This window comes from Herpailurus yagouaroundi, unplaced genomic scaffold (assembly GCF_014898765.1).
Source record: "Herpailurus yagouaroundi ecotype Mexico unplaced genomic scaffold, PumYag 139, whole genome shotgun sequence".
Taxonomy (NCBI): Eukaryota; Metazoa; Chordata; class Mammalia; order Carnivora; family Felidae; genus Herpailurus; species Herpailurus yagouaroundi.
The window spans coordinates 8,593,090-8,619,005 of NW_024412394.1; the positions used below are offsets into that span (position 1 = coordinate 8,593,090).

The window sequence follows — 25,916 nt, forward strand, 5'->3', positions numbered from 1 at the left end:
TCATGATCTCATGGTTCGTGAGTTTGAGCCCCACATCGGGCTCTGTGCTGACAGTCCAGAGCCTGCTCGGGATTGTCTCTCTCTCTCCCTCTCTCTCTGCTCCTCCCCCACTCACGCTCTCTCTCAAAGTAAATAAATAAACTTAAAAAAAATAAAAGAAAGAAAAATGACTTATCTCCTCTGTGCCTAGATTTCTCATCTATACAACGGAGATAAGCCTACTGCTTACCTCATAGGACTTATGATTAAATGAGACATTACACCCCAAACATTTAGTACTATATTATGACAGTACTATAGAAGTGTTAACTGGTATTCTGAACCCTTCAGGTAAGGAAACAGAAAAGAGGAGGCACTTAGGACCACGGAGATCATGGTCTCAAGGACTAGGACCCTACTGGAATTCTCAGACATGCTTTTGATTCCAAATTCCAGGCAAAGTGGGAGTTCTGGCTTCTGCTATCCCCAACATCTAGCCTGTGCAGACAGAGTATGACCATAGCAAACAGGTGGTGAATGAATTCATCAGATGTTGTGTCAGTCATCCCTCCAAGGAGCCCAGGGACTGAAAGAACAGAAGATTCTGCAGGAATGCATTGGGAGATCCAGTTCCCTTCACCCATGTCTGGTCCCTAAGAGAACTGAGGCGGGGGGCATAGGGGAAACAGTGGAAACAGCCCTAGAGTCCAAAGAGAAGGAGTGGGTACCCCAACACTGTGTGGATGGATTCTTAGGGACCAGCTCAGACACATGCCTCTCCCTGAATTCATCGTGTTCATTCCCACCTCTTCTTCATGCCTAGATGGTGGGTTAAAAACAGCAGGAATGCCTTCTGGGTCCTCATTGTATCCCAATGCCCAACACCACGGTCGGGGTTCAGTTCAGCTCTGCAGAAGGAACAAGTGCCCCCCAAAGACTTCCTACCATTTCTCTGCCTGGTGACTATCCATCACTCAGATTCTAACTCCATGTCCTCTTCTTTCTGAAGTCTTGCTAGCCAGCACAGCCTGGTGCTTTGTCTCGGTTGTTCCATGACCCACACTAGTTATAGAAGAATAACATCATGGCGCCCCTCAGCATTCCATAAACCCTAGACACAGAGGAGGTGCTCGGTGCTCGCAAATGAAACCATTATGCTTCCTTGGTAACGGTAACCAATTTCTGCAGGTAATTGTCTTGGCAATACATTAAAAGACACAGAAGAGGCTTCTGTACCCATCAGACACACCAGAGGGACGAACACTGAGGGGTCCCTCCTTCCAGTCCTGTCCTCTGACCTCCCCTCTCCGTTCTGCCTGGCAGGAGGACTCGAAGGCTCCTTGCCCACGTTGGTTCTGCCTTCCTACTCGCCTCCCACCCCTATGTCTGGAGTATGAAATATGAAGAACGACAACTCAGTGAAGGCCACTGGGCTTCTACATCAGCTTGGACGGACAGAGCTTGGGGCTCTGGGGGGCTACTCTGCCCTTCAAATACGTACAGAACGGCTCACTCGGAGAGAAAGTGAGTCTACCTTTAGGGCAACAACGGGGAGGTGATGACAGAGCGGTGACCTCCTTAACCCACCCATCTCGGACCCCTACCCCAGGCGTCCAGCCTGAGTTTGGAGGCCCCAGAGAAAGGTGAAGACGCTGACACCCGATCTATCTAGGCTGTGCCAGCCTTCAAGCCTACCTCCATAGCAGGTGAGCCCCCCGGAGCAAGGATTGTGGCCTCACTGTCCCGCCGCCTCGGGCTTCTGTCTTTGGGGGTGGGGGGTGGGGGTCGCCACCTCCAGTTGTGCCGAGGGGCGTGCACCCCTCCGCCAGGCGCCTCAACACAACCAGTCTCCACCCCCGCAGGCGCCGCGTGTTTACAAAGTCCGCGCGGCAGATCCCGAGTTTAAAGCTGGGCAGGAAGTGGGGAAGAGGGGGCGGGGGAGACAAAGGAGCTGGGTGCTGGGTTCAGCTAAAGTTTGGGCCCCGACTCCTCCCCGCGCTGAGCGCGGCCCGCCCTGCAGACCCCGACCCACGTGCCCTAGGTGAGGGGGCGGGGAACGCCCCCAGGCTCAGGTGAGCGGATGGGGCGAGTGTGGCGCAGGTTCCCAGATCTCTGCCTTCTAGGCGTGCGCCTTTCGTCCACGCGTGGCGCAGGAAATGAACAGCAACTTTATGTGCTGTTTCTTGACTTACTATATGTTTGGCACCGGGCCAGACCCTTTGTGTGTATTAGTTCATTTTCTTTTCTATCAATCCCACCCCAGTTTCACAAGAGGGAACTGAGGCACAGTAAGGTTAGGTAATGTGCCCTGACTCACATCTGGTGAGTGTTAGGTTTCAAACCCAGCGTCTGCGCCCTCCCAGGTACTCGCAGACGGAGCAAAATGAGGCGCGGTGCGGTCCCCCGTCCCTCCACGGAGAACCCCCACCCAGAAGTGGCTGATGAGCGAGTACAACACAGAAAACCACGAGCACCGCGTGGACGTACCGCTCTGGGGAAAGAGGCAGGCACCGGACAGATGCCCGCCTCCTGCGCCTCCCGGCTTGCCCCGCAAATACCTGCGGATTGAGGGGGAGAAGGCAGCGGGATGCAGAGGAAGTCCCGGGCTATCTGATCGTAAGGCTCTAGTTCCAAGTGGGCCACTGGCGGGCTGCGGGGCCGTCAGCACAAAATAGGGTTTCCCCAAATTGAATCACCTGGAGAGCTTCACAATACCGATTTCCAGGCCCCTTCCCCAGGGAGTGAGTCAGTGGGACCGAATGGGATCCAGCTAGGTGTTGCTAACAATCAGCCAAGTTTGGAGCGTTCCAGGAATGTGCTCTTTATGAGAAACGATTTCACCAAAAACAGGTGTGAGACCGAGGACGCATCTTCTTGGCCAAATCAGAGGCTCACTGGGTAGGCAAGAACCCACCACTCACAGAAGGTCACGTGAGCTGGGGGCCTCAGCTACACACACCCCACCCGCCTAGGCTTAGGGAAGCCCAGAGGGGTGCACGCCGCCACGCCCCGCTCTCCCCGCCCTCCCCGCTCTCCGCGCGCTCCACGCCCTCCCCGCTCTGCGACTACAAGTCCCATCCTGCCCTGCGCTCGCGCACATTACGCCAGAGCAAGATGGCCGACACGGCGGCCACTGCCGGGGCCGGTGGCTCCGGAACGGTAAGCGCGGGAGGCGCGGGGCCAAAGCCGAGAGAGTCTGGGCATTCTGTAATTCCCCCCTAGTGTGGGCAACAATCTCATAGCTAGAAATCCAGCCCCACTCTGAGCTCCAAGTGGAGGAGGGTCTTTCAGGCCGTACATGCGCCCCTCCTTGGGACTTGGCGGCGGCCTCCTGAGTTCGCCGACCTGTGTACTGATTGGCTCCCTTCCTGTTGGGGGTTGGGAACCCGGAACACCTCCTGATTGGCTCGAAGACGCCAGTTTCGCCTTCTTATTGGCCAGCCAAACTTGGGAGGGATTCCCGTTTCAAAATATTTAGCTTTTCTACTTTTCTGTGCTGTTGTCGCTTGCCTTCCACTCCTCAGCGTCGTCTGGTGCTGTTTTAATGTTTATTGTTAGTGAAATGGTGTGGTGATGGGAGGAACAATAGAGCATTTTTTTCTAAGAGATAGACATGAATTCAATCCCATCATGCATTTTTTTTCCAGCTATATATTCTGATAATCTGCTAAAATAGTAAAAAATGGATATTTTGTGTTATTGGAATTTTAAGTTTAGGGTAGCCCCTTGGTACTTGATTACTCAGCTGGCTGAGATTTGTAAGTCTAAACGCCAGAGGTTACTACCTTTCATTAAGCACTGATAAATATTTAGCAAGAGAACTTTTGCTTACCATTGACGATATGTGAACTACTTCATTGCATCCTTGTCCTGTAGGTGAAATTTATTTATTTATTTATTTATTTATTTATTTATTTATTTTAATGGTACTGATTTGCAGAGATCAGGAAGTAAACAGTCCACTAATCCTGCTGATAACTACCATCTGGCCCGGAGGCGAACCCTTCAGGTGGTCGTGAGCTCCTTGTTGACAGAGGCAGGGTTTGAGAGTGCCGAGAAAGCATCTGTGGAAACATTGACAGAGATGCTGCAGAGCTGTAAGTACCAGGAAACAATCGGCCCTCTTCAAGTCAACCAGACATCTTGTTCTGTGTCCTGCAATGTGATGGTGTAAGAGAGGGTTTAGGAAATAAGAAGAACACAGTAAAGTGACTTACAGGCTTTAGAATCAGATGGACATGGGTGTAAGTTGTTGCTCTGCCCCTTCATAGCCTGAGCAAGTCACTAAACCTCCTGAACTTCAATTTCCTTATTTGTGAAATAGGATAATAATTTGTATCTCATGGAGTTGTGAGTATAAATGAGGTGCATATGTAAAACATATGATGTTAGGAATATTGTAAGCTCATGATGATTTGTAGGTGCTGTTACTGCTGTCTGTTCTCTGTGCTCAAAGAAGTTATAGTTTTGTTGCAGAGCTATGATTAATTCCCATGAAATAGATGCTACACACTGCATAATCAAATGCTATAGTATGTGATTCAAAGAGGGACAGTAAAGAAGTTTTATAGAATGGAAAAACACTTTTATTTTTTATTTATATTTGAGGGGGGGGTAGGGGCAGAGAGAGAGAGGCAGCCTCCCCAGCAGGCTCCATGTTGTCAGTGGAGAGCCTGACGCAGGGCTCAATCCCACACACGTGGGACCATGACCTGAGCCGACATCAAGGGCCAGATGATTAACCAACTGAGCCACCCAGACACCTCTGGAAAAAAACACTTTTAGAAGGAAACATGTTGGGGCACCCGGGTCGCTCAGTCAGTTAAGCTTCTGACTTCGGCTCAGGTCATGATCTCACGGTTCATGGGTTTGAGCCTCGCGTTGGGCTCTGTTCTGTCAACTTGGAGCCTGGAGCCTGCTTCAGATTCAGATTCAGTGTCTCCCTCTAACTCTGCCCCTCCCCTGCTCACATTCTGTCTCTCTCTCTCTCAAAAATAAGTAAAAACATTAAAATAAGTAAATAAATAAAGGAAACATGTTGAGGTTTAGGAGCCTGGAATGGTCTCACATAGCCTTTTCTGCATATGCCATGTATTTCCCTGCTTGGGTTTTATTTCGGGTGGGAGGGATGAGGTAGGATGGAATGAGAGATGAGGGTATTTAAGGTGTCTTTTGAGAGATCAACACTTACGAATGTGAGAGAAAAGTTTAGGCAGGGGGAGAAGTTAACCGCAATTCAGGCCAGATAAAGAATTGGTCACCTCACTGGGGAGCTCTGGAGCAATTGTCCTCCATCAGAGTAGGCCACATCAGGCTGAAAAGGCCCTGCCTTTGTACTCAGATCTTGATCAGGCACTCAGTGTGGGCTGCCCCAGGAAGGACGTGGTCTGGGGTGAGGTGGCTCTCTGCAGCTGATGTTTGGAACTTTTAAATACCAAATGTTTTGGTCTTACGACCTCATTAGACTCTTAAATATCGAGGACCTGAGGAGTTTTGTCTACATGGGCTTTATGTAGAGAGATTTTTGCCACATTAGAAAGTAAAATTGAGAAAATTTCGAACATATACATATGCAGGCCCACATTCCATTATCCCTCAGACCCATGATATCATCATCATAGGCCATATAGCCTCTGGAAAACTACATGAGAAACGAGAGTAAAAAAGTCAAAGAATGTCTTCACTTTATTATAAACATAGTTTTGGCCTGTGGACTTTGGAAAGGATTTCAGGGCTGCCTGGGGATTCCCAGACCACATGTTGAGAACTTTTGTCCTAAAGGAATGGACTAATAGTTCCCAACAGAGAAGAATTCAGTTCTCTTTTTTTTTTTTTTTTTAATGTGTGTTTAATTTTGAGAGCGAGAGAGCGTGAGTGGGAGAGGGGCAAAGAGAGAGAGAGGAAGACACAGAATCCAAAGCAGGCTCCAGGCTCCGAGCCATCAGCACAGAGCCTGACACGGGGCTCAAACTCATGAACCACGAGATCATGACCTGAGCCAAAGTCGGACGCTCAACTGACTGAGCCACCCAGGCGCCCTGAGAATTCAGTTCTTGAAAAGATCTTGGAATTCAGAGTTTAAAGGTCATCATGGTTGAGGTCGTTCTTTCTAATACCACTGGGCAAGAGGCCTTTTTTTCCTCTCAGAAGAAATGGTTGCCACTGAGAGGGATGAAGCTGAAGTAGCTGTGTTGGAAAAATGTGAATATTGAAACTAAAAGGTCTGAAAAGAGCATAAAAGTCTGCCGCTTCACTCCAAGGAATACCAAGGATAGATGGCTTATGCCGGGGTCTTGCTGAGACTTGGGCATCTCCATGTTGTCAAGAGCTCTGGATACGGAGGGAACTAGAGGGTATTATGCTAAGTGAAGTAAGTCAGTCAGAGAAAGATAAATATCATATGATTTCACCCATATGTGGAATTTAAGAAACACAACAGATGAACATAGAGGAAGGAAAGGAATAAGATAAAAGATAAAAAATAAGTTAAGAGACTCCTAAATACAGAGAACAAACTGAGGGTTGCTGGAGGGGAGGTAAGTGGGGGGACGGGCTAAATGGGGAATGGGCATTAAGGAGGACACTTGTTGGGATGAGCACTGGGTGTCATAGGTAAGAGATGAATCACTGAGTTCTACTCCTGAAACCACTACTACTCTATATGTTAACTTGAATTTAAATTTTAAAAAATAAAGATAAAAGAGCTCTGGATACAAAGTTTTAGGATTCGTGTTAGTAATAAGCATCAGGCAGAGTGAGATCTGTGGACCCATCCCTGGAAAAGGGCTTTTCTGTAGGTAAAGTGCAGCACAATTTCAAGAGCTTTGATGGAATTACCCACCCACCTCCAGAGCCCATTTATGGAGCCCAGCTTCATACCTCCCCTTTTCCCTGAAGGACTTTGGTGTAACTCTGTATTGTTTTTATTTTAAGATTTTATTTTATTTAACTTTTAGTTCTTTTTTTTTTTTTTTTTTTTTTTTTTGCGCTTCTTTATTTTTGAGAGGGAGAGAGAGACAGTGCAAGCAGAGGAGGGACAGAGAGGGAGACACAGAATCTGAAGCAGACTCCAGACTCCAAGCTGTCAGCACAGAGCCCGACATGGGGCTCAAACCACAAGATCATGACCTGAGCCAAAGTCAGATGCCGAAACAGACTGAGCCACCCAGCTGCCCGTTAAGATTTTATTTTATTTTTTTTTTTTAATTTTTTTAACGTTTATTTATTTTTGAGACAGAAATAGACAGAGCGTGAACAGGGGAGGGTGAGAGAGAGGGAGACACAGAATCTGAAACAGGCTCCAGGCTCTGAGCTGTCAGCACAGAGCCCGACGCGGGGCTCGAACTCACAGACCGCGAGATCATGACCTGAGCCAAAGTCGGCCCCTTAACCGACTGAGCCACCCAGGCACCCCAAGATTTTATTTTTAAAATAATCTCTAATCCCAACGTGGGGCTTGAACTTAACCCTGAGATCAAGAGTCGCATACTCTACCAACTAAGCCAGCCAAATGTTCCACTAACTCTTTTTTTTTTTTTAAGTTTATTTATTTGAGAGAGAGAGAGAGAGAGAGACAGAGCATGGATGGGGGAGGGGAAGAGAGAGAGGGAGACACAGAATCTGAAACTGACTCCAGGCTCCCAAGCTGTCAGCGCAGAGCCGGGCACGGGGCTTGAACTCATGAACCTCGAGACATGACCTGAGGCAAAGTCAGAGGCGTAACCAACTGAACCATCCAGCACTCCCATAACCATTTTTAAATGAACAATTCAGTGGCATTAAATACATTCACAGCTGTAAATACATGTACAACTGTACAACTGTCAGTACTATCCATTTCTAGAACTTTTTCATCATCTAAACAGAAACACTGTATCCATAGCTTTGACTCCACATTCCTCCCTCCCTCCAGCTCCTGGTAACCTCGAATCCGCTTTTCATATCTGTGGATTTTCTTTTTTCTAGGGACCTCATATTAGTGGAGTCTTAAAAAATTGACTTTCTGTGTCTGACTTATTTCACTTCGCATAACATTTTCAAGGTTTGTCCATGTAGCATGTATCAAAATTTCATTCCTTTTGAAGGCTGAATAATATTCCATTGTATGCGTGGACCCCATTTTGCTTAACCATCCATCAGCTGATGAGTAACGGGCTGTTTCCACCTTTTAGCCATTGCAAATACTGCAGTGAACATTGGTGCACAAGTATCTGTTTTCAGTTCACTTGGGTGTATACCCAGGAGTGGAACTGCTGGCTCTTATGATAATTTTGTACTTAATTTCTTGGGAACTGAGAGTAAGATTTTATGCCTTTGATCCTTTCCTAGACATTTCAGAAATTGGGAGGAGTGCCAAGTCCTACTGTGAGCACACAGCCCGGACCCAGCCCACACTGTCAGATATTGTGGTCACGCTGGTCGAGATGGGTGAGTACACCTCCAGTTTCCAATTCTTCAGTGCAACTGAGTTGGAGTTAGGAGAGAAAGAAGAGTCCCCAGGAGTCAGCCACGTCTGCCGAGTGTTCTTGAGTTCCCTCGTGAGTCTCCTGGTTTGCTCTTAGCTTGAGAGAGGGCTCCCTCAAAAGAGGGTTCCTCTGAACCCATTTCACAGATCCCCTTCTTCCCTGTTGGGGGATTCTGCTGGAGCTGCTTTCGAGTGGCCGCAAAGCCCTCAAGCTGGGAGTTGAACCTTTTCCACTGCTGTATGACTTCCCCTTCCATGGTCAATAGCCAGTGGTCTGGGCAGTGATTTTAGCTTTCCTGTTTCTTAGGTTTCAACGTGGACACTCTCCCTGCTTATGCAAAACGGTCTCAGAGAATGGTCATCACTGCCCGTAAGTGCCTGTGAACTGAGGTACTCAGCAAGTGCTCAATTAATAGTCATGGAATGAATTCATTGAATAGGACGGAGATCGGTTTGTAGCTACTTGCTTGTTACAGGCTCGCTCCCTTCCATTATCTGGGGCTGCCTGCAATATGATCTCTATTTAGATTAACAGGATTAGGGTGCAAAATTCAGTCACCAGAAAAGTAAACCATCTTGGAGGTGTTGCTGTGGTTCTTGTGCTTTAGCTCCAGAAGAGGGCCGTTTGAAAAATGCAAAAGTTCTCATTCTTCCGTAAATCAAGAAAACGATGGCCTGTAGGCCTAATGTGGGCCACTGCCTATTTATGTAAATAAAGTTTTATTGGAACACAGCCATGTTTACATATCATCCATGGTGGCTTTCATGCTATCATGGCAGAGTTAAGCAGTCGTCACAGACTATATGGCTTGCAAAACCTAAAATATTTACTCTCTGTTCCTCATGCAAAAAGTTTGAAGACCTCTGTCTTCACTAAACTGAGTGCCATAAACTGAGACTTGGGAGTAACTAGTTTGGGCTTGTAGGACCTTAGGGAGAATATACTAGATTTTTTTCAGCACTCTTTTCATGCTGGCACCCTTTTAGAAAGGACCACTTTCAATCCCCTCTTGCTTCCAGTAGCACACACTGACATACCCTGGCCCAGTGTCTGTCTTTGTTATCTGGGTTCTGTGAAAAGACTGTTCCTAGCCCACCCAACTTCCTTAGTTCCTCAGCGTGCTTCCTTATATAGTGTTTGTCACAGCCACCCACTCACCTACCTATGAGGCATGATGGCAGATGGCTGTATGTGGGACTGTCTCCCCATGCAGATCATACAGCAGGGCCGGGCATTGTGGGGGTGACCTTCTCAGGTCCTCAAGGCATGAAAGGACTTTTATAGATAGAAATACAAAGTGCCTGCTCTACAAGGAGAACATCGAGGTCCAGCATTTACTTTGAGCAAAGGAGGGACGGGGTAGAGACTCGCGGCCTGGGGCAGAGGAGTAACCGCTTGTGACTCTGTTGCAGCTCCAGTGACCAATCAACCAGTGACCCCCAAGGCCCTCACTGCGGGGCAGAACCGACCCCACCCGCCGCACATCCCCAGCCATTTTCCCGAGTTCCCTGACCCTCACACCTACATCAAAACTCCGGTGAGTGATTTGGCCCCCCTATTGGCAGGGGCCAATGCGGATGCAAAAGTAGTCAGTTCCTCCTGACTGTCAGACTGGAGTCCAAAAGTTTGTTGGCAAAGGGTAGTTCAGAGCTCAGAATGTCCTTCCTCGTTGACAGACAATTTGGCAAGGGAGAATTATATTCTCCAGCGTTCGAATGTGTTTTCAGTTGCCAAACTAGCAGTTTCACCTCCCCTTGGGAAGGTGTGGTGTGCCCAGGGGTCTTCACATACTTCTTCTGTCCTCCCCTCCACACCATGCACTAATGCAAATGTGGCCATCACGCAGGCTGTTGGGGCAAGTTCTCCAGAACATCTCTCCACACCTTAGGAATAGACGGCCACCCACCATTGCAACACAGCCATTTTCCTTGACTGGAAGTCTCTGTATTAGTGTCCTAGGGCTCCCTGCTGTAACAAAGTGCCACAAACTAGGTGGCCTAGGACAACAGAAATACATTGTCTTATGGTTCGAGAGGCTAAAAATTCAAAATCAAGGTGTCAGCAGGCTCACCTTGTAGGAGAATCCTTCCTTGCCTCTGCCTACCTTTGGGTGGTTTGTGGGCAGTCAGTGGCGTTCCTTGACTTGTAGATACATCATTCCAACTGTCTTCACGTGGCATTCTCTTTGGATCTCTCCTCACATGGCCATTTTCTTATAAGGGCACCAGTCACCTTGGATTAGTACCACTGTACTCCAGTATGACCTCACATTAACTGATTACATCTTGCAATGACCCTATTTCCAAATAAGATCATATTCTGCAGTACTGGGGTTAGAACTTCAACAAATCTCTTTTTAGGGGAGAACACCGTTCAACCTACAGCAGTCCCTCACTCTTTTATAGTGTATCTCGGTCAGTAAAAATATTAAGTACATATTCCGGTATTTGCTTTTACACAAATATTATAATGTAACACTATACCAAAATAATATACATTAAAAGATTATCTCACCCATATTAAAGGTTCAGGAAACGTATTACCTCTTTTATAATGACAACCATGGGATTGCCTCTGCTTTTTATTTTTTGAAATCTTTGTTTAATACTTGGTGGACTAGTAAGTTGGAAGTCTGATTCTTTTTTTTTTTTTTAATGTTTATTTATTTTTGAGGGGAGGGGTGGGTGACAGAGGATCCAAAGCAGGATCTGCACTGAGAGCAGCAAGCCCGATGTGCAGCTCGAGCTCATGAACCATGAGATCATGACCTGAGCCGAAGTCAGACACTCAACCAACTGAGCCACCCAGGCCCCCCTGGAGGTCTGATTCTAAAATTAGTTTGTTTTGGTACTTTTACAGCTCTCATGGTTGAAAAGGGCACATTACAAAGATATGCAGCATCGTCAGCTGCCCTTAAGAAATCATAAAACTCCTCAGTGCACAGAGCCAGCAGAGGCTCCCTCTTCCCTGAGCCAAACTGCCAGGGACACTGTGGGTGTCTTTGGAAGGCTGAGATGCAGCCCCTGCCCCTTTCTGTCCCAGCTCGGTTCGCAAAAGGCGCTGACATGTAATTCTTCTCTGTTGTAAACTTTCCACTTAGTTTGTTTCTGATGATTAAATCTAAGTCATTTGAAAAAAAAAATCATAAAACTAATTTTTTTCATTCTCATCTACAAATTATTTCAAGAATCTCTTTTAAAGCTTCCTATTAAATGTCCAGCTTCTTGAATGTCAAACAGTCATCTTAAAAATAACTGTAAGATCTTGAGGCTCCTGTGGGGGGGGTCTCAGTCGGTTAAGCATCTGACTCTTGATTTGGGCTCAGATCATGATCTCGTAGCTTGTGGGTTTGAGCCCCACATCGAGCTCTATGCTGACAGCGCGGAGCCTGCTTGGAATTCTCTCTCTCTCTCTCTCTCTCTCTCTCTGTCTCTGTCTCTGTCTCTCTCTCTCCAAATAAATAAACACTTAAATAATTGTGGGATCGTGCATTTTAATGTGTTTAACAAGTATGTTCACAATCCACTCTTTTTTTTTTTTTACTTGTTTCTGTGTTTAAGTGTGGACAGGGGAACTGCACATATAGGTGAATTAACTTGAATTAACATTGCACTTGAATTAACATTGACAACAGTGGGAATGATTCCAATACCTTTTTTTTTAAGTAAACTTTTACTGAAGTATCACAAATATACAGAAAAGCACAAATAATAAATATACAGTTTGGTGAAGTTTTAAAAAGTGCACATACATGTTGAACTAGTACCCAGAGCTCAAAAACAAACAAATAAATAAAACCACCAAAAACACCATAGAGGCCAGCTGACTGGCTCAGTCAGTGGAGCAGGTGACTTTTTTCTTTTTTAATGTTTATTCATTTTTGAGAGACAGAGAGACAGAACACAAGTGGGGAGGGAGGAAGGGCAGAGAGAAAGGGAGACACAGAATCTGAAGCAGGCTCCAGACTCCAAGCTGTCAGCACAGAGCCTGATGCAGGGCTCGAAATCACGAACTGTGAGATCATGACCTGAGCCGAGGTCGGACGCTTAACCGACTGATCCAGCCAGGCGCCCCTACAATGCCTCTTTTTTTTTTTTTTTTTTAATTTTTTTTTTTTTTCAACATTTATTTATTTTTGGGACAGAGAGAGACAGAGCATGAATGGGGGAGGGGCAAAGAGAGGGAGACACAGAGTCGGAAACAGGCTCCAGGCTCTGAGCCATCAGCCCAGAGCCTGACGCGGGGCTCAAACTCCCGGACCACGAGATCGTGACCTGGCTGAAGTCGGACGCTTAACCGACTGCGCCACCCAGGCGCCCCTACAATGCCTCTTTTAAAAATCCTCTCTCCATAGCACGAAAAGTAGGTGCTTTTTTGGTCATTATTAAAATGTTAGCTTTCCCATTACAATTTAAAATGTTTTGGCTAACTTCTCATTCTGATGGGATCTTGGTCATTTTTCACTGTGTGATGTGATTGCCAAAGAGCTCGTAATTAGGAGCGGGAGGAGTGTCAGCCCACCATTTTCTTGTTCATTTACACTTACATTAATATCCTTAGTGTTTCTTGGAGGGACTCTTTTGGGACAGCGTATCCATTGTGTGAGGTTTGCTTTAAGAAAACAAGGGGATACTGAAGCAGCCACTCACATCCTGTAGGATGTCACCTTCCACCCGTGGGGCTGGGTGCTCCCTGTCAGGGCTTCCCTGGGGGGATTACCCTTCCTTCAGGATGGCGTCTCCTATGCCTTATGTCACAGCAGCTAAGTGAAGGTCCAGGGGCAATCACTATAGTAAATGTTCATATGTTTCTAATTTTTAAACTTCAAAATAAATTAGCGATAGTTTCATCATTTTCGTTCTGCCCTCCACTGCCCCTGGGGTGGGGGGGGGGTGTCTCGGCTCTCATTGACGTCACTGGGTCATTGTGAGGGTGGAAGGACATAGCAGCAGCAAGGATGGTCCATCGATATTAATCTAGTGTCTTTGCTGTTCTCTTTATAGACGTACCGCGAGCCCGTGTCAGACTACCAGGTCCTACGGGAGAAGGCTGCGTCCCAGAGACGAGACGTGGAGCGGGCACTCACCCGTTTTATGGCAAAGACAGGCGAGACCCAGAGTCTCTTCAAAGACGACGTCAGCACGTTTCCATGTGAGAGTCTCTCCCCTCCGTGGACCCTGTCTTGTCACTTGAAATAATCACACCATCTTCCTTTTCTCTTGGCATGGTAGGAAGAAATGAAGGCTCTGGCTTTGTCTTAGGGGCCCCTTGTTCTTTGCACTTCTGGCTCCTTCTCCCAGGTCTTCAGGGCCTGTCCCTAACTGATAAATGCAAAATGTTACGGCCTCTGTTGGGATCAGCTGCTTGAGGTTGAGTTTAAGCTACCTCGAGGATGACTCTGAACCCCAGGTATCCGAGAGACTCATACAGTAGAAGCAACAGCCCTTGTAGTAGAAGGGACAACATTGGCATCGGGAGCGGGGCACTTACAGAACCTCCCCCAGTCTTTGCCCTTCATGTCCCTGCAGTTCTCATCTCCGCACGGTCACGACACCGTGTGCCCACGTTACTTCATCTCCACAGGCTTCGCTTTTCTCAGAGGTGAACAGAGAGATTGGTTTGGGCGACTGGTTCAGTTAGTCCTGTCGAGCCCTATTGAGTGCTCGCTGCCTGCCTGGCCCTCGAGTACTAGCCGCTAACAGTTCATAAGGGCCAGACGCTGCGCCAGTCATCTCTCTTATATTATCTCATTAAATCCTCTCGTGAGCCAACCTATGAGTTCAGAACTGTTGTCCCCACCATCGTAGGAAGCCGAGGCCTATAGAGAAAAGAAATGAGGTCATCTGCCCCAAGTCACACAGCTGGTAGATAGAATTCAACCTAGCTCTTTTGGACCACAGGACTTCACGTCTGAGCCGTAGCCAAAATAATCTTAGAGTGTCTTCTGCTAATCACATTCTGCCACAGAAGTACACATAGGTGGTTTCTTTTCTTTTTTTTTATTAAAAATTTCTTTTCATCAATGCTTTTTGGAAGAACTGGAATGCTCGTTTACTGTTAGCTCAGTGGATATACTTACATGCAGAGAGTTCTCAAGTCCAGTATTTGGACTTGAGTCCTTTACGGTGAAGAGATCGATATCCCTACCCAGATATGAGGCTTAGCGGGGCTAACTGACCTGGGGTATAAGATCACTAAGCTGGTGCTTTGCTCAGATGCAGCCCCATTTCTGTCTGAGTCTGGTTCTACTTGGTAAAAGTGGGCTCCGAGGTCATATTGCCCGAGTTGAGATGTCGCTCTGCCGTTCTCTGTGTGCTCAAGGAGATCGCTTTTCCGTGCCTCAGGTTCCTCCTCATCTGTGAAACGGGCTGGCAATTGTACTCAATAGGGTGGAGGCGAGGATTAAAGATAACGTGTAGGACGGCATGGCCCGCGCTGAGTGTTTGGAGCGCGTTAGCCGTTACTGTTACTCGTTGCTGTTGGTGGGATTGTCAGGCTCTCAGCCCGCTGCGAGGGCGCCGTGACTGGAATTGTGCCCCTCTTCCGATTTCCCAGTGATCGCTGCCAGGCCTTTCACCATCCCCTACCTGACAGCCCTCCTTCCTTCGGAGCTGGAGATGCAACAGATGGAAGAGACAGATTCCTCGGAGCAGGATGAGCAGACAGACACCGAGAACCTCCCTCTGCACATCAGCACGGTGGGTCCTGCCTTCTATCCACTTCACGGTACCCCCAAAAGTCACCCGTGCTGCCCTCAGCCTGTCACCCCGCAAGCCTGAGATCAGGCTCGTGACGATCTCTTGCTTGAGAGACAAGTCCATGCCCTGGGGATTCATTCATTCATTCATTCATTCATTCATTCATTCATTCACCAAATATTGAACAAGTGTCTGCCAGCCAGGCACAGTTCCGGGTGCTGGGGAAGTAGCAGGAGACAAAATAGACAGCATTTCCTGCCCTCATGTAGCTAAGGAAAAATTATAAATTAGGAGATAGGAAGTAGTACAGTATGAGGGAAAGTCACCTGAGAAGGTGACATCAAAGTGAAGACCTGAAGGGAACAAGGCTTGTACAGATCAGGGAGTAGAGTACTCCTTGTAGAAGGCACAGGATATGCAAAGGCCCTGAGGTGGGAACTGTTGTGTTGAAGGATAGCAATGCCATCAGGGTGGCATGAACAAAGGGGAGCTCGGGGGGGCGGGGCACGCCTTAAAGGCTGTCTTAAACACTAGGCTTTTGCTCAGTAAGGTGGGAGCCATTGGGAATGCTGAGCGGAGGAGGGTCAGCGTCTGGTGTAGGTTTGTTAACAGGGTCAGTCGGGTTGCTATGTTGAGAATAGACTGTGGACGGTAAGGGCAGAAGCAGAAAGACCAGTGAGGAGGCTCCGCAGTAAACGGAAAGGTGGTAGTAGAAGTGAAGATAAGGAGACGTGGTCAGATAGATGATTTGGTCAGATTCTAGACTATGTTCAGGGCAGAGCCAAGCGATGGTTTGGGTGTGAGATGTGTGAGAAAGAGAGCCAAAGAGAAATGCAAGGTATTTTGCCTGAACAACAGGCAAGACGGAGTTGCCTTCAGCCAAGATCGGGAAGACCTGGGTGGGACAGGGATGGGGAAAAGGCATGGGTTCTGGTTAAACAGGGGAGCTTTGAGATGCTTGTTAGACAGCCAGACGGTGATGTCGGGTGGCAAGATGGATATAGGGATTGCCGTGTGGGGAGCTGTTAAGGCTAGAGATGGGAATTTGGGGTCATCAGCGTGTAGATCGTGTTTAAAACCATGAGAGCGCCTTGGGTGTGGGTGAGGTGGAAAAGGACAAGAAAAATTGGACTCTGTAAGTATAGACTGTGCCGTCCGTTACGGTAGCCACGCGTCTGTTTACACTGAAATTCGGGGCGCCCGGCTGGATCAGTCTGTGGAGTGTGTGACTCTTGATCTCAGAGTTGTGAGTTCGAGCCCCATGTTGGGTATAGAGATTACTTAAAAATAAAATCTAAATAAATAAGTAAACAAACAAAGAAACTTAATGTCAGTGATATAAAACTAAAAATTCAGTTTTTTAGTCACATTGGCCACTTTTCAAATAGCCTCCTGTGGCTAATGGCTAGCCTACAGGGCAGTGCAGATGGGAACGTTTATGTCATTGCAGAAAGTTCCACTGGACAGCACTCATATAGACAAGCGTTTCAAGGAATTTTGCTGTAAAGGGAAGGAGAAGAATGGAGTGGTGGCCAAAGGGGAAACATTAAGGAGTTGAGAGAGGTATATTTATTTTTGTTTGTTTCTTTAAGATTAAAGAAACAACAGCATGTCAGTACGCTGACGGGAATGATCTGGTAGAGAGGAAAAGTGGATGCAGGAGAGAAGGAAACATTTTGGAGTGATGTCCTTTGGTAGGTGAGAGGGTAAGGGACCTAGGGGACGAGGCGCGGTGGCGGGGTTGGCCTGGTTACGGGCATTTCGTTTCCAGCGGAGGAGATGAGAGTGCGTGGGCACAGAGACCAAGGCAGGTGAGATGTGCTCCTCCGAGCTTGTGGGTGTTCTCATCTGGTTAGCCGTGTGCTGTGCTCTGCACATAAGAGGCTGAGACCCCACTCGTGTTCCTGCATCTTTGCGAGAAAGAGCCAAGTAGAGCCAAAGAAGGGCTAGGAGCTCAAATGCCTTTAAGGCTTGCAGGACCCTGTGGTCAGCCTACCATAGTCACATCCATCCTTTAAGACTGGCCCTGGCTTCAGAGCAAAGGATGCCTTGGCGGTTGTCGTTGGACCAGCCATTCCCCGTGCTCTCTAAGATTCCGTGAGGCCTGTGGCAGCCAGCAGCTCCAGAATGCAGAGGCAAGGTGCCTACGCTCTCTCTGTGATGTGCCGATGGGCCTCCTTGCTTGGACACACGTTTCTTTAATGTTGGATTATTCCTTTCAGAATTAGGGCTGGAAGCCCATGGCTTTACATAAAGCAGAGGAACTTGATATTCTACACTCTGTCTTGGACTCAGTTAATTTGGTCTGAGATATGGTGATGGGGTCATGGACTCAAATGAGGTTCACCCTAGGAGAAGGAGGAATCTTCTAAGCAGACACCACCATCCTTTTGTAAGTACAAAGCAGTTAAAAGGGCCCGCAGATGTGTTATCTGACGCCCCAGGTCATGACATAGACAAGGTCATGGCAGTGAGTGGACCGGGGCTGAAAGAATGCTGGGAGCTACCCGTGGACTCCGGGGTGGCCGAGAGGTCAAGTCAGACAGCAAAGACTGGCCTGCCTTCAAATCCAGACCACGCTGCTTTCCAGAGACTGTGACTTTGGTGGCCTTACCTAACGTGAGTCTGTTTCCTCACAAGTTCAAGCAGGAATAGGAACACCTAACTCAGCAATGAACATCAGGTGTCCAGCAGCTCAGCTCACGGCACTCGCTGCTTCCCTCACCACCTACCCCGCCCCCACTGTTTTAGGCTGTACAAACACTTGCTCTTCTGTTAAAAGTAAATACATGAATAAGAAGACCCCAAGGAGAGGATTCTAGCAACAATTTATACACAATCGATTGGACTTGTCAGTGTTACTTTGTTGAACTGGCGCCCATAATCCTATGTTTGAAAATTCACGATGTAGAAAAAAATGTTTGGTAAGAATTTCTTTATGCCATCTGTGTTCCCTGTTCATCCACTCTCTCTCCTACAAAGCTGCCAGTGTCACCAGCTTGGTGTGTCCTTCTAGAGACATAGTCTCCTCATTGTTATCAACACAAATAGCAAACCACGAACGGTTTTCCCTTCCTGTTTGCCCTTATCGCTGTATCTCGGTGATCATTCCATCTGTGTACAGCAGGCTGTTTCTTTATGGCTTCACATATTCCATTGAATGGATGTAACTATCGAATTTAACCAGCTCCCTATACACATCTATGTTTTCCGTCAATAGCGTTTACAGACATTGTTACAGTGCATTAAATAGCTAGTATTGTAAGTTATTCTTTTACGTGTCAAGGGCAGCACTTCCTTCAAAGACTGTTGCCAGGGAGTTGCTTCCTTTAACCTGGTTCTGGTTTTTCCCATCTGCTTGAACATAAAGGGACTGTTCATTTTAAATTAGTGTATAAGAGAATTTTCTTTTCTTGTACGTTTGAATTAGCGGCCTTCTGCCAACGCCAGATACCAACATCTCAACTTTTGCTCTTTTACGAACAATGTGCCATTCATTTACTCAACAAGTATTTGCTTAGTGCAGGTGTGTGCCCGATAGTGTTGTGGGTGCTTGGGGGGACCTCAGCCAACAGAGCAAACAAAACATCTGCCTTTTGGAAGCCCGTGTGTCGGCAGTGGGGCGACAACAATAAACGTAATATGTAAATAAATCATTTACTGTATATTAAAGATGCAGCTGCTATTGTCGGTGCAAGGGGACCAAGTAGGGAAAGATCCAGGGTGAAAGATGGAAGTTTCAGTTTTAAATAGCGTGATCAGGGTGGACATCACTGAGAAGGACACATCTGACAGGAGACTTGAAGGAAGTGAGCAAGTGAGCCCTGTAAATATCTGGGGAAGAGTGTTCTGGAAAGGGAGCAGCCAGTGCAAAGGCCCTGAGGAACAACACAGAGGTGAGTGTGGCTGTGGCTGCGGCTGAGGGAGGCAGAGGGAGAGAGGCAGAGGTCAGACCAGGTAGGACCCCGCAGGCAGCTTTAAGAGCTGGTCTTTAATTGGGTGAGACGGGAGTGGTGGGAGGGTGTGGAACAGGTGAGGGACATGTCTGACTTCCCTAGGGATCGCTGACTATGGGGAGGTCATTTAGGACGCTGCTGCAGTGGTCTTAGAGAAAGAGTGTGGGTCCAGCAGGGCAGCTGCAGTAGAGAGGGTGGTGGTAGTCAGCCTTACTTTGAAGGTAAGGCCAACAAGTTATCCTAACAGATTGGATGTGCGGGGAGTCTGAGAAAAGCAAGGATGACTGTGGAGTTTTGGCTTGAACAACTAGAAGGATGGAGTCGCCATGGAGGACTGTGGGAGGACCGGGCACAGGGGAAGGGCCGGAGTTCAGTTTTGGCACAGAAGTTTGAGGTGCGTCCTTGACACCGGGTGGAGATGTCGAGGGAGCAGGTGGCTACACCAGCCTGGGGGTCAGGAGAGCAGCGAGGGCAGAGAGGCCCATGTGGCAGTTGCTGGCGTGGACACGGCGTTGGAAGGCGAGAGGCGCCTCGGTCACCCCCAGGACGTGTGGGGCTCACCGGAGCTCACGTGCTCTGGCCTCCGCAGGCTCCTGAGGGACTCTTCCGCTCCTACCTTTTTTAAGCAAATCTCAGTCAGTTTGGTACTTTACTTTTATCTACTCCTGTCCCTCCCTATCTCAAGGCTGCCTGTCCCTGAAGGAGGCAAGAAAGTGGCATTTCCAGCTCTACTTGGGAGAAGAGAAGCTGTTGTCCCGTGACTCGGGACCCACATCCTGGCCTTGTGAGACAAGTGAGCCGCGTGGAGAGGGCCTAGTGGCCTCCAGCAGAGGTCCCCAGGGCTGGCTTTTCCATGCCCGTGACTCTCCCCTTCCACCCATATTATCTCAGGAAACACTTTAAGGCAGCGTTGAAGTGAACTTTCAGCAACTTTGAGGATAGAGCGGTTGCAGTAAAGAGAGGACAGTAGGGAAGTAAATCAAGCTGTTTAGAACTTCAGAAAGATTGGGAGCCAAACATCCCAGGCAGGTCTGGTCATGGTCAGACCTTGTGTCCGGCATGAGCTAGGTTGACCTTGGAGCACTCGCTTTCAAGAGAGCCTCCAGAAGGTCCACAGTGGCTCTAGGTCACTTTGTGGTCCCAACAGACCAGGTGTTGGAGAGGGAAAGCCCAGGGACCCTGATTGGAACTGGGTCTTCGGGGAGAACAGAATTGGCGGGACAGTGAGGGGTGAGCAGCTGAACCTAGAAGTGAGCCATTTTCTTCAGGCTCACTAAACCTGGACAGGAGTCCCTGTTCTAGGCCTCCTGCCCCTTGTGGGAAAGCTTGCTGTTCCTTTTATCCAATTGCAGCGTCCTCTACCCTGTTGTCTCCTGACAACAGAATTTCCTGGTTGAGGTCAGGCCCTCTTTTTGCCTCCATTACCTGACAGGAACCTCAGCGGCAGAACCCTTGGCCTGTCACCAGGGGGCGCAGCCCCACCAACTTCTGGTCACTTACAGTCTCTCAGGCCTGAGTTCTAGGTCATGCCCTCAGTATGGTTGTGTGATTTTTCTCCCCCTTCTCCTACAGCCTGTGCTCATTTTAAAGAACTTGGAAAATAGAAGAGCGTATAAATAAGGAAAAAGAGAATCAATCATCCATATTCCTAGAACCAGTTTCAAATGTTTCAACCTATTTTTTCTATGTCTACACACATTACAAATAAAATGTTTTAATTGGGATCACGTTGGATACATGTAAACCTATAAACTTTTCTCCCAGATTGCTTTCCTCAAAAAGCAAACAACGAAAGACCTGACCCACAGGTCACTGATGGGGATTATCGTTGCTCTTCCCGTGTTGGTTCCTGCATATGCCCTGCTTTGCCTTGGCCGGAACCCTCAGGGCTCAAGAAGTTTCTGGCCTCTGCTGCAATATGATCATTGGTACCTGTTGCAGGTACCAGACATTTGAGAATATGGAGGAAATTGATCATGATTTTCATTCCGTTTGGTCCGGGTGATTCCTTATGCACATGATTTGTTCTGGCCCTGTGTCCTGCAAAGCATCAGGGGTCACTTCTCTTTGTCTTTATCTCCCCACAGACTGGGTTTCCTCCTTGAACATCTAACTGTTAGCCCCTGACTCCCTGCCAAGACTCTATTCTAACTCATGTCCCTGTCTTCTCGAGAGGCTCAGAGTTTTGGGTTCTGTGCTCCCCTGTGTCCAGGTGGTTGGTCTCGTCTTCCTCTGATAGCCGGCCCCTGCCTGGGCCTCATCTCATCTGGGGCAGGGATAGGTACATTAGCAAGAAAGTGGTCCCTGGGCTTCTAATTTCTTGACGAAAGGGATGCTAATAGTAGTTCCTACGATGGGCATGATCTCTTTCCTTATGCCATTGGTATTTTGCTTTATTTCGGCTTTTGCTCAAAGGATGATTCTGGAGCCGAGAAGGAGAACACCTCTGTTCTGCAGCAGAACCCCTCCTTGTCGGGAAGCCGGAATGGGGAGGAGAACATCATCGATAACCCTTATCTGCGACCTGTGAAGAAACCCAAGATTCGCAGGAAGAAGTGAGTTGGAGGCTGGGGTGCAGAGAGGCTTGTCTGGCCAACCGAGGTGGCCTTCTCTCCTCCTTGGCAGGAAAGAGAGGCTCCCCAGCAGGTCTGAAACGTGGGGAAAGCTCCTCTGGCGAGAGGAAATCTTTTCCCTTTTCCTCACCTCACTCATCCCCCCTCCCCCAATGTACCTCTTATTGCAAAGAGGTTGAGCATCCTGCAGCTGGGGGACAAGCCTTCACAGCCCTGGAGCCGTCCCCCTTAGAAGACGCAGGTGGGGCCCCCACCGGGCAGGCTCCATGGATTCTTCTTCTTTCTAGGTCCCTCTCGTGAGCCGAGAAGGAAGCCTGCCTTGTACAGAGACGCGGACACCACTCTCTCGGGGCCGTTAAAGCCACTCAAGGAAGAAGAGAGGGTGGCCTCCTCGAGGTCAAGCCCAGGCAGCCGGACGTGACTGGGCATGATTTTAATAGCAAACTCAGTATTAAGATTACCTACTTTCACTGGATATTTGGGTGGAGGAAGGCGGGACGGTAATGATCAGCTTCTCCTAATCAACCTGGCCATGCTGTGGGGCGCAGGAACAGCCAGTGACTTCAGTTATTATCACAGGACTTGATTCCTTTGAAACCTGGAAGGCCAGGGAAGGTGGCAGGAAAAAAAGGGTTCTTTGCCTGCTGTGCTTACTGCCAGAAAGACCGCTTGCCTCGTTTGTAGTTCAGGATACCTGGACCCCTCTTACTGACTCACAGATAACTTGTGGCACCAATTTATTGCCCCAGAACCTCAATCTTCCTTCTCTCCTCACCTGGGCTCCAAGTGCCCTGCGAGCTGATGGAAGGTGACTTTGTCCTCCCTCAACCTGTTGGAAACAGGAGGCCCACCCATCACAGTCTTGATCTGGGGCTGGCAGGAGTCAGGAGGCGTGTGCAGGCATGTTAAAGGCAGAGGAGAATAAGGGCAGCACTGACTCTCACTGGCACTTGAACGCCCCCATAAAGCTGGGCAGCACTCTCTCCTGAGAGATTTGTCACTTATTGTCCCTCTGGGGGATGCATGCTTGGGAACTGCCAAGTCCTGCCCCATCTCAGGAAAAGAAGTTTTCTCTGACAGAGCCTAAATCAGTGGCTATATTATACTGTGACTTGTAGAAGAATCACCGATTGTAAACAATAGGAAAGGGATTTGATGGCGGGGGTCAGGGGAGGGTGAGATTTTGAAGGATGGGCCTGGCCAGTCTGCTGGAAGGCTGGCGTGTTCAGAAGGCTGTGGCCCCACCTTATGGTGGAGGTGGGCTCAGAGGAGCCTGCAGGCCAAGCCAGGGTGTTCTTCCAGAAGCAGGTCTGAGTCTGTCCAACCTCCTTTCCTCCTGGGGAGAGAAGACTTTATCCTTGATGTACCCTACAAACCAAAAAAAAAAAAAGTCTTCCTTAAGGAAGATGCTGGGCAAGCTGATACCCTTTGGCTGGTCTCCAAAGGAAGAGATTTAAAAATCAAGTCCAAAGAAGAAAAATGCCAGTGACACCTGGAAGTTAACACAGGATGACCAAGGCGTTCCCTGGGTTAGTGACCTAAGGTCCATATTGAACTTTCCTTATGCTCCTCTTCCAGAGTAATCTCTCCATTTTCTATGCTCTTGGTGAATTTGAAAACTTGAACTTGACAGCAGCCACCATGTCCCTCTGGCCTCACTGTAGCCCCAGGCAATCCATCCCATTGTCTGGAAGGAAAGAGCTGCTTGTTAGTGACTGAAGACGACAGACTAAGGAGACATTTGGGTTCCCCACCTCTGGACCAAGGAAGCGTTTTTCAGGTTTGTAATGGCCTGGAACTCTTCCAGTTGGCCGCAGTCAGATTGGGCCTGTGCTGAGTCTGTGGTTCAGCTCTTGGCGATTCTTGGGCTGTGGAGTTTAAATACAGTCCCAGGTATGAGCTGTGGCAGATACAGGGCTGAAACCTTCCCGGCTTCCTGTCCTCTGCTCACAGCACCGCCATCCCAACTAGCATTTCTGCAGTTCCTGTTTTGCCATGACTGTCCAAAACCAATACCTGCCCAGTGCCTGCCCAGTGCCGTGATGCTGAGGACAGATGGTGGGTTGGGGCCAGAGTTGCCATTTCTGCTGTAGAGATTTCGGAGTCCGTCATTCTGTTTCGGATGAGAGGTCCTGGGAGATGATTAGACAGCTGGAAACATTGACCCGACTATTATTGTGTAAAAACTGTGCATAATTCTCAATGTGTATTTATAAATTTCTATTTTTTATAACTTTGGGACACTTCTTGGAGGGAAAAAGTAGTAAGCAGAGCCAGATTAAGAATGTGATTTATGAGCTCTAAACGTCATAAATAAAAGGTCCTAATAAAAACTTTGCAAATGAAACAGAATGATATACTTTGAACTTAATCTGTATTCAGAAGTTCCAGCAATGAGTAAGACTGTAGACAGATAAGGTTTAGTCCTTCTGTTGAACCAAGTACTCCTGGGAACTATATAAAACTTCTATTTTGGGAATTTTCAAATACAGAATAAGGAAAGTATATATGCTTTCCCTGAATATCCTTCACCCAGCATCAACAGTTACTGACATCTTTTCAGTTCTGTTTCATCGATCTCTCCCACTTGTTTTTCCTTTATTTTTTCTTCCTAGAGGTTTTTTTTTTTAAAGCAAACCCAAGACCTATGCCATTTAGGTCATCATGCATCTCACTCTGATGGACCTTTTTTCTTTCTATTTTTAAAATTAGGGATTCACAGGGTGTTGGCAAAAACAAAAATGTTCAGGGGCACCTGCATGGCTCAGTTGGTTAAGCATCCAACTTGGGCTCAGGTCATGATCTTCCAGTTTGTGAATTCAAGCCCTGCATTGGGCTCTCTGCTGTCAGCTCAGAGCCCGCTTCAGATCCTCTGTCTCCCTCTCTCTCTGCCCCCCTCCCCTGTCTCTGTCTCAAAAACAAGCAAACAAACAAACAAAAATGTTCAGGGAGGTTCCATGTACCCTTTGCCCAGTTCCCCCCAGCGGTAGCATCTTGTATAACAAGTGCAGAATCAAACCCAGGAGATTGGCATTGGTACAACCCACAGAGCTTATTCGGATTTCATCTTGTCCTGCGTGTGTGTGTGTGTGTGTGTGTGTGTGTGTGTGTGCGCGCGCGCGTGCACAGTTCTGTGCAGTTTGGTTATGTGTGGATTCACATTAACAATCACCACAATCAAGATGCAGAACATTTCTGTCAACACCACTACTCCCATTATGCTGCTTCTCCATAACCGCATCCACCTCTCCCCCATCCCAAACCCCTGGTGGCTACTCTTCTGTTCATCTTTATAATTTTATATAAAGATTATTAATATATAAATGGGGGCACCTGGCTGGCTCAGTCAGAGCATGCAATTCTTGATCTCAGGGGTCGTGAATTCAAGCCCCACGTTCGGCATAGAGTTTACTGGGGGAAGAAAAAATTGTTAATATAAATGGAATCATAAAGTTACAGCCTTTTAATTTCACTCAGCATGTAAGATAGCCATCCGAGGTTGTGTGTTTCAGTAGTTCCTTTGGTTTTATTGCTGAGTCATACTTCCTGGTATGGATATACCACAGTCTGTTTAACCATTCGCACTTTGAGGAACATTGAGACCTGTGTCCAGTTTGGGCCTATTATGAATAAAGCAGCTAAGCACATTTGTGTATAGATTTTTAGGTAAACATAAGTTTTGTTTCTCTGCAATAAACATCCAAGAATGTAATTGCTGGGCCCTGTGGTAACGGCACACTTAACGTTAAAAAGAACTGAAACTCTTTCCCAGAGTAGCTGTGCTGTTCTGCATTCCTCCTAGCAGTGTATGAGTGATCCAGTTTCCACATCCTCACCAATATTTGGTGTTACACTTTTTAGTTACTTTAGCCCTTCTGATAGGTGTGTAGTAATATCTCACTGTGACCTTAATTTGTATTTTTCTAATGGCTAGATGTGCTTATTTCCTAGCTGGTGGAATCCATTTGAGTCTTTTGCCTGTTGAATTTGAACTATCTCATTGGATTGTTTCTTTGTTTTGAGATTTCCTCATTCTAGATACAAGAACTTTGTCAGATGTGTGGTTTGCAAACACTTTGCCACTCCACAGCTTGCCTTTGTGTCCTCTCCACAGGCTCTTCAGCAAAGCACAGAGTTTTTAATTTTGAAGACCAATTTATCAGTGTTTTCCTTTATGGGTATTTTTAGTTTTTTGTATAAAAAGGTTTTAGGTTTTAGGCATATTGAGTTTTTCAGGTCTAAAAT

At 47.6% G+C, this 25,916-nt stretch overlaps 2 protein-coding genes across 9 annotated transcripts in view; one reads left to right on the forward strand and one right to left on the reverse strand.

Moving 5' to 3' along the window:
• CCND3 (cyclin D3) overlaps nucleotides 1-1,866 on the reverse strand; it is a 98,148-nt gene extending 96,282 nt beyond the window's left edge. For 2 of the 4 annotated variants that reach the window (XM_040473477.1, XM_040473478.1), the window contains exon 1: nucleotides 1,675-1,863. In XM_040473477.1, the coding sequence (XP_040329411.1) occupies nucleotides 1,675-1,680 (6 nt within the window). In that variant the 5' untranslated portion in view covers nucleotides 1,681-1,863. Of the gene's footprint in view, nucleotides 1-1,674 lie in introns of all 4 variants that reach the window. The other 2 variants (XM_040473479.1, XM_040473480.1) reach the window with 2 other exon arrangements.
• Nucleotides 1,867-3,039: 1,173 nt separating this feature from the next.
• TAF8 (TATA-box binding protein associated factor 8) lies at nucleotides 3,040-24,023 on the forward strand. Of its 5 annotated transcripts, none has more exons than XM_040473485.1 (9): nucleotides 3,040-3,138; nucleotides 3,920-4,076; nucleotides 8,308-8,406; nucleotides 8,751-8,813; nucleotides 9,857-9,981; nucleotides 13,448-13,595; nucleotides 15,000-15,142; nucleotides 21,514-21,653; nucleotides 21,959-24,023. In XM_040473485.1, exons 1-9 carry the CDS (start codon nucleotides 3,094-3,096, stop codon nucleotides 21,969-21,971), a joined length of 933 nt encoding a protein of 310 aa, XP_040329419.1. In that variant the 5' UTR covers nucleotides 3,040-3,093; the 3' UTR covers nucleotides 21,972-24,023. The 5 variants fall into 5 exon arrangements, with proteins under 5 accessions (XP_040329419.1, XP_040329422.1, XP_040329420.1 ...); XM_040473488.1 differs by lacking the exons at nucleotides 21,514-21,653; nucleotides 21,959-24,023 and adding exons at nucleotides 16,735-16,836; nucleotides 17,365-20,822; XM_040473486.1 differs by lacking the exon at nucleotides 21,959-24,023 and having other exon boundaries at nucleotides 21,514-21,657.
• The last annotated feature ends 1,893 nt before the right edge of the window (nucleotides 24,024-25,916 follow it).

Excerpts from the sequence above, each read along its gene's own strand:
- TAF8 (XM_040473485.1), top strand. The coding sequence starts at position 3,094 with ATGGCCGACACGGCGGCCACTGCCGGGGCCGGTGGCTCCGGAACG. Across the intron at positions 4,077-8,307 it reads GACAGAGATGCTGCAGAGCT|ACATTTCAGAAATTGGGAGG; the intron begins GTAAGTACCAGG and ends ATCCTTTCCTAG. Across the intron at positions 15,143-21,513 it reads TCCCTCTGCACATCAGCACG|GATGATTCTGGAGCCGAGAA; the intron begins GTGGGTCCTGCC and ends TTTTGCTCAAAG.